We start from the raw sequence: 7,523 nt of genomic DNA, 5'->3' as shown, positions 1-7,523 counted from the left end.
GTTGCTAAGGATTATTTTCAGTTATATTTTGCTGAAAAATTGAAGCTTAAGGCCTATTTCCAATTTGATTGCAGTAGGGTAGCTCTTACTAGAAATTGTTGGACGTCCGTTCAAAATCGCAATTATATGACTCTAACTTCCCATTTCATTGATAAAGAATAGAACTACTAGAAACACATAATGTCAAATCACAAAGGGGACACTATTGGTAGGAAAATCGAAGAGGTGTTGATTGAATGTGGTCTTAAAAATGTGTTGACAACGTATCATCCAATGATATGGTTACATCTTGCTTGAATAAGAGACTTAAGAACAAGAATGGACTAACGGGGGAAGGGGATTATTTTCATATGAAGTGTTGTGTCCATATCTTGAATCTGGTAGTCCAAAATGGGTTAACAAAACAAAATTTGTCTATTTGTAGATTTGCAATGCAGTCAGGTTTGTACGGTCTTCTTCGGAAAGAGCTTTGAAATTCAAGGAATACATTGAAATTTTTAATATAACATGTATAAAACTTTTTAGTCTTGATGTTTCCACGAGGTGGAATTCAACTTACATCATATTGGAAACTGCTGAAAATTATCAATCAGCTTTTCATAAATTAGAGGGTGATGGTTTTAGGTAAATTTTGGGTTGGTTTGGAGTTGTCAGTCCTCCAACTTCTGATGATTGGAAAAGAGTTCGAGCATTTGTGAGTTTTTTAAAGATTTTCTTTGAAGCACCAAACATTTTTTCGTCACAAGTGTCATCGCACACAACTTTTACAACTTGGCATCTAGTTAGTGTGAGCTTGACAAAACATCAATGAATTTGAATATTGTTATGATTGTAATGAGTTCATATATCAAAGGGAAATATGAAAAATGTTGATGTGACATTGAAAAAATTAATCATTTTCTCTATTTTGGAATGATATGTAACCGTTATAAATTGAGATATATTGAATGGACCTTAATGACATGTTTGGTGAGGGTGTTGATAAGGTGAAGGTTGAACATGTTAAAGATAATTTAATAAAGTTGTACATTATGTAACAACCTGTCTATTTTGTTAAGTCTATAAGTTAATTAATAACATTGTTAATTTAAAAATAAAATAATTAGTTTAAAAATAAAATAATTAGTTTAAAATTTGATTAATTAAATATTTGGATAAATAAAGGGCAATGACATAATTTCCACTATACAGCCTTAAATATCAATTTTTTTTTTAAAACACTTTCCCTTCTCCTTCTCGTTTCCCTGAGCAAACCCCATCTTCAAACCTCTCATTTTCCTTAATTTTTCAAATCATTTAAATACCTTGTTAAAGCTCTTTAAAACCATCTTTAACCGTTGGATGTCTAAATTTGTCCCTAATCAGACTTAATCAATGAAGAACCAGGGATAACCCAAAACTGAACACCTTGAGTCATCAATTAAAAAAAAAAGCTCCAAAACCAATTTAATCAGAACATCATTTTCTACCTGATCACAAATGATGGGTTCTTTTTATTTTTTATTAAAGGTTATTTTTTATGATTAGGGATTTAATTTTATTAGAAATTTTTTTGGGAAAAAGATGAATGGAAGAAAATAACACAGCGAACAAAAAATGGAAATCTAGCCCATAGGGATTTCATTGCAAATTTCAGTCATTTAAACGTGCACGCTGAATTATATATTAGGAAAAATTTAATTAGATGTGCATAATTAGATTTAAGGTGAGTATGCTTATTGAACACGATTTCTGCTTGTTACTGTTGTTGCGCCTCAGATATGTATGTGAAATTGTGTTCTGTTACGTTAATTTCTTCTAGTACGAGGATTTTGGATGCTGAAATTCTTTATCTAACTATTTTGGGTTATTACAAATTAGGAGAATTAGAGTGTGATGAAATGGAATTTTTGCATAGGTGTTTTAAAACTGCATCCAAATGATTCTTCATGACTTTTATGTTGTTATTAATTTCATGACTTTGATATTTTTACCATTTTCATGACTTTGATGTTGTTACTATTTTCATGACTCTAATGTTGTTTCTATTTTTCTGGCTATGATTTCCATTTTGAATTAAGGACTTAGATTTAAATTATTATGGGTTTAGTATATCGCCTAAGTTATTTATAACTATTGTGGATGAATGATGCATTTTATATATGACATAATAAAGGCATTTTATACAAAACATCTCAAGTTTTGTACAATATCATTAATCATATCATGCATGACCTTATTCACGGTGGGACATTTAGGTTATCCCAGACGCATGGAATAACAGGAAAACAATCAGGACATTGGTTGGGGTTTGACCAGACCACCATTACCAATCAAGACTCAATTATCTTGGTGACCCACATTAAGATATTGTGCGACTTTTCCTTATTTCAAAGGAAAATATTTGAGGTATGCATGTGTGTGTCAAAATAATATATATGTATATATATATACATATATAATAATAATAATAATAATAATAACAATAATAATAATAATAATAATAATAATAATAATAATATTTTTATAAGTAAAACTTTTATAAAAAATTAAAATTGAGAGTTTTAACTTGAGATCTATAATTATTTTCATGTTTTATACACTTTTATGAAAGAAACTCTTTGAGACTGTTTTCCCTTTTATCTTTCAGAGCTAACTGAGATATTTTTCTCACCCCAATAATTTTTTTTATTTAACAGCTGAAGGAACACAAGACATGAATTTAGCATCAGAAAATCAGTTTCAAACTCGTGAAATTAGAATTTGATGTTTTGCTTTATGATGTAATCAGTCAATCGCAGTTTGTTTTCAAGATGTAATATTTTATGAATCTACTAAACAAGTTATAATCTATATTTATGAATGTAGTTTTCAGTTATGATGGTGATTATAATTTATTATTCATTATTAGTTACCTCTATTTTATTAAGGTGTATGAGTCCAATTATCATATTCTAGACAACTGTTAATGGGTGTTACACTTGGCACAAATCTGCCCATTATCGTTGTGTTGTGTTTGTAAGTTTTGTTGTCCAATTTGAAATCATTTCCTCTGTTGAACAATTGTCCCCTCTTAAAAATCCATCATTTTTTGCACAGACATATGCCCTTTAGACAACAATTAAAATTGGTTGAAGTCCTCTTTCTGATACTTTAAAGACCTTATTTTGATTGAAGATTTTGAGATATCTAAGAATATTGTGACATGTGTAATCTATTCATGTACTTGTTTAATTAGGCCATTTGTTGTTGTTGTAAATTAATTTTCATTTTAACTTCTATTCATCGTAGAACTTCAACAAGGCTCAACAACAACTTTGAGGATGGTGTTTTGGATGAAAATTGTGCTTGTTTGCCATCATATTAACCATGATTTGCTAATGTTTGTTGGGTTGGTTGTTGCCAACAATTTATGTATGTGTGGTTCATGTTTGATAATTGGTAGGTTGACACTTATTGAATTATATTTACTCAAATTTATGAATTATTAGGTATTAACTGTTGTGTTTGATTTGTCACCAGTTTTTATATGAACATCACTATTGGGAACCACAAAAAATTAACGCATGTTTCCACCAGTGAATGAGTAAGCTACTACTGCCTTCATTTTTTTCTATCATTAAATTTTAGCAGTTAAATTTGAAATTGAAACTTGTATTATTGTTAACTTAGTAATTAGTATTATTGTTCATCCCTATTTAGTAGTTTATATTATAATATGAACTAGTTATATTGTTTAAACTGATAGAATGAGAATTTGATTGGTTATGTTATACTTAATTGATAGAATGAGAACTTATTGGTTATGAACCGGTTATGTTGTACTCAAACTATTATTATTTTTCAATAAATTAGTGGCAAGAAACTTGATTGTGGTTCATTTTCAACTTTGAATTGGTTATTCTCATATTTGGAGAGTCGAATTTCAAGGTTATAACTTTACCTTTTATATATTTATGTTGATATATTTTACGTAATTTTCATTAAGTTATATTATTGATGTCTTTATGAACTTAATTCCTTTTTTGTTATATGTACAACTGATGCAACATTAATCATTTGCAAACTACTTATCAAGTTTCAAAATCTTGTTTTATGATTTTTATTAATAGATTTGCATTGGAATATATATAATTGTACTCATATTATGGATGATTGTAATTGTAACTACGATTGTGTTGGACATTGTATGTTTTCTGTGTTTATAACTTTTTCTAGATTATTGTAATTATAAGCTTTATTACTCACTCAATATGATGTTTACAGAATTTTGATTTGGATTAAATGTTCAATAGCATGAATTGGTTATCTCTTAAGTTTAGGCTTTGTTGCCAATGATGATTCTTGAAATTTTGGGCTCAATTGGTGATTATATTATTATGTCCATTGATCATTCATGGAATTACAAAGCCAATTTTTGTTTTGAAGTAGGTTTGATGTAAGCTAGTGTTTTAGAAAATAGGTATTTAGTTAAATTTTGTCTAATGGCCGACCCCCGTTCAAATTTTTAGAAGTTTTTGGTGAAAAAACCTCACAAATAAATTTTGTTATTTGAGAAGTCTTCACAACTCATACTAAATGCAACCCGAATAAGTTGACTTGAAAAATTGTCCAAACCGTAACTTGAAAACCAACAAATCCATTTAAAAAAATGATCGAAATTGGACATGTAATTACCAACTACATTTTAGGCTGATTTGAGTCTGAACCCACTCGAATCCGACCATTGTCTAACCCTAATCACCATAACAAAATCTATGTGATCTCTTACATGTTTATTAGGTAAGACTAAAGATCGCGGACATCATTTTTTCCCTATTTTTAATTTATTCAAGTTATTAATTGATTAGGGCTTTGAAAGGATTGCTTTTATGTGAACTGCAAAGTTTGTATGTTTCCTTTATATATGATTGTTCTCATGTCCGTTGTTCTATAAAACTTCCCTATTTTAAGCTCCTTGTCCAAACCATTATATTTTCTTCTTTTCATCGTGATAAAAAAAAGAAAAAAAAAAACTTTTGTTCAAGGCTAGAATAACACATCTAACATCCCGGAGGCTTTAGCAAAATAGAAATTAAATAATTTGGAATGTGGGTTAATGAAAGCCTTATATATTATTATCTATTGTCGGCAATTTGTCAATGACCCTAAGACACTAAATGTTTAAAAAATAATCATAAATAAATCACACACAAAAAAATATTTATATCACAAAAATTATTTTTAAGAAATCTAAAATAATGAAGAAATAATGAATATTTAAATATAAATATTCACATGTTTCGAAATAAAATAAAATAATATGACTGAATATAAACATAAGTTAAAAATATAAATATTTATATCACATAAATAATTTTCTTATAGTATTAAAATACCTATTTTCTTGAGTAAAAGTAACGGTAAACGTCATTGGAAAAAAAGAGTCAAATTAATGGTTGTAAAGAAAAAATGGTAAACCTTAATTGAAACTCTAAAGACTAAAGAGAATGATAAAATCCACCTGAATCTGTGTATATATGTATATCACCAATAAATTGAAGAAAATGCATAGGATAATCACTGGAAAAAATATGGTGACATGATTTGACGTAATATAGCCCATAACGTTTTTTTCTTCTTTTAGATTTGCTCATATTTGACATTACTCCTTCAACCACGATAAGGTATATATAAATACAAATTAACCATTATAAGCCTTATTCTATGTCCCAAGGATAATCAATTTCATTGTTTTTGTCACTTTCTTGTTAATGTTATCTTCACTTGCATGCACCGTTCCCAAATTCTTATTATTCATGTTCATGTATGATTTTGGTTTGGCGAGTTTCTTTAATTGAATTTTAGGTTTCACTCTTATTTCTACATCTTGAGATATACTAGTATATATAATATTCATGCATTGGAGTTTTTTTTTCTTTGTATGTAAATCATTTTGAATTAGGGTTTTCAAAAATTCCACAAGTACAATTTATCAATGACATAAAAGAAAAATTATGTGTCTAATACAACAATGTGACTGCAATTGAAGTTGCGTCAACAGAATTAATTTGAAATTTTTTGCAATATTAAAATTGAGACAAAAAAGTCACAAATTGTTGCAATTTAAAACCTTGGTTGTAAGCATGTACCACATATTTATTCACACTGACATTATGCTTAGATGTGTTTTGCTTTGAATTGCGTGTGTTGTATATTTATTTAATCATATTTTCATTTTTATTATATTCAATCGCCATTGTGTCCCACGAGAAATTATAAGTGACAGGGGAAGATGTGGAGATTAATGAGCTAGAACGAGATATGCTTTATGATATAGCGTTATGTCATTGTTTGATCCATGTAGCTGATCCTACTTAGTAGAAAAAAGTTTGGTTGTTGTTGTTGTAATATTGACTGATACCTAAACTCAACTTTCTTTTGTGTCAAGCGAGGGGAAAAATTTATAACTTTATGCCATAAAGCACACAAATGTGCAATTCTGTGTTATTTGAGACCACTCACTCTCTGTTGTTTAGTTTTTTTATTATGATGAGAAAGTGGATTGTTTATAATAAGTCTTTTTATTATGATGAGAAAGTAGGTTGTTTTTATTAGTCTTTTTGATATGATGAGAAAGTGGATTGTGTATTACTCATATAAAGGCATATATTGTTTCTGTTAAGTGTTGTTATCATAAGGCTGGTTTGTATTTTTATGTTCTTTGATATCAATAACTGCATTCTGCCACAAGTAAAAAACAATTTTAAATACAACATATCTCAATTCAACTTATGTATTCAATTTTTTTTTAGGAAGCCTGCAAACGGAATTTGTAGGGGACTGATTCTTTGAAGATAACAGAGCGAAACGTAACCGGCAAATAAGGAAACTGTATTGTTAGTATGGCAGAAGATGCAATTTATACACAAGATGGAACCATTAACATCTATAAAAAACCTGCCAACAAGAAAAAGACTGGAAATTGGAAAGCTTGTTGGTTCATTCTTGGTATAAAATTATTTTTTGTTCTTTGTTTCTTAGAATTGATAACAATGTTGTATTGTATGAACTTGCATAATATATCTGAGTTTTAGTATATATGCTAGTGTATTATAATTTCAAGATCCTAATATGCTGATTATTGAAACATTTGTGGTAGGAATGTTTTTTGTTCTTTTGTTTCTTAGAAATAGAATCAATGTTGTGTGAAATGCATAATGTAATTGAATTTTAGTAAGTAATGTATGTTTGTGTGTTGTAATATGAAGAACCTATATGATGCTGAATTTTGAAACATTTTTTATAGGAAATGAATGTTGTGAAAGATTGGCATACTATGGTATGAGTACAAACTTGGTGAACTATCTTGGACAACGTTACAATCAAGGAAATGCAGCTGCTGCTAATAGTGTCACAACTTGGTCAGGAACATGTTACATCACACCATTGCTTGGAGCATTTGTAGCTGATTCATACTTTGGAAGATATTGGACAATTGCTAGCTTCTCTATTATCTATGTCATTGTAAGTTAAGACAAAAAAAAGAATTGTTTTCTTCCGAT

The 7,523-nt window shown here is 28.7% G+C and overlaps 1 protein-coding gene and 1 long non-coding RNA gene across 4 annotated transcripts in view; both read left to right on the top strand.

The window, feature by feature from the left end:
• The window catches only part of LOC113785711 (uncharacterized), a 12,178-nt gene extending 9,364 nt beyond the window's left edge, over window positions 1–2,814 (top strand). The window contains exons 5-6 of the long non-coding RNA XR_003471829.2: window positions 2,238–2,388; window positions 2,679–2,814. This is a non-coding gene — a long non-coding RNA (uncharacterized lncRNA). The remainder of the gene's footprint in view (window positions 1–2,237; window positions 2,389–2,678) is intronic.
• Window positions 2,815–5,493: 2,679 nt separating this feature from the next.
• The window catches only part of LOC101503592 (protein NRT1/ PTR FAMILY 8.1-like), a 4,731-nt gene continuing 2,701 nt past the window's right edge, over window positions 5,494–7,523 (top strand). Inside the window, exons 1-3 of one of the 3 annotated variants that reach the window (XM_004492356.4) lie at window positions 5,494–5,645; window positions 6,774–6,969; window positions 7,268–7,485. In XM_004492356.4, the coding sequence (XP_004492413.1) occupies window positions 6,864–6,969; window positions 7,268–7,485 (324 nt within the window). In that variant the 5' untranslated portion in view covers window positions 5,494–5,645; window positions 6,774–6,863. Of the gene's footprint in view, window positions 5,646–5,695; window positions 5,786–5,814; window positions 6,639–6,773; window positions 6,970–7,267; window positions 7,486–7,523 lie in introns of those variants that run through there. The other 2 variants (XM_073365847.1, XM_073365848.1) reach the window with 2 other exon arrangements.

Source organism: Cicer arietinum, chromosome 3, assembly GCF_000331145.2.
Source record: "Cicer arietinum cultivar CDC Frontier isolate Library 1 chromosome 3, Cicar.CDCFrontier_v2.0, whole genome shotgun sequence".
Lineage (NCBI taxonomy): Eukaryota > Viridiplantae > Streptophyta > Magnoliopsida > Fabales > Fabaceae > Cicer > Cicer arietinum.
This window is presented reverse-complemented; position numbering and strand designations above follow the sequence as displayed.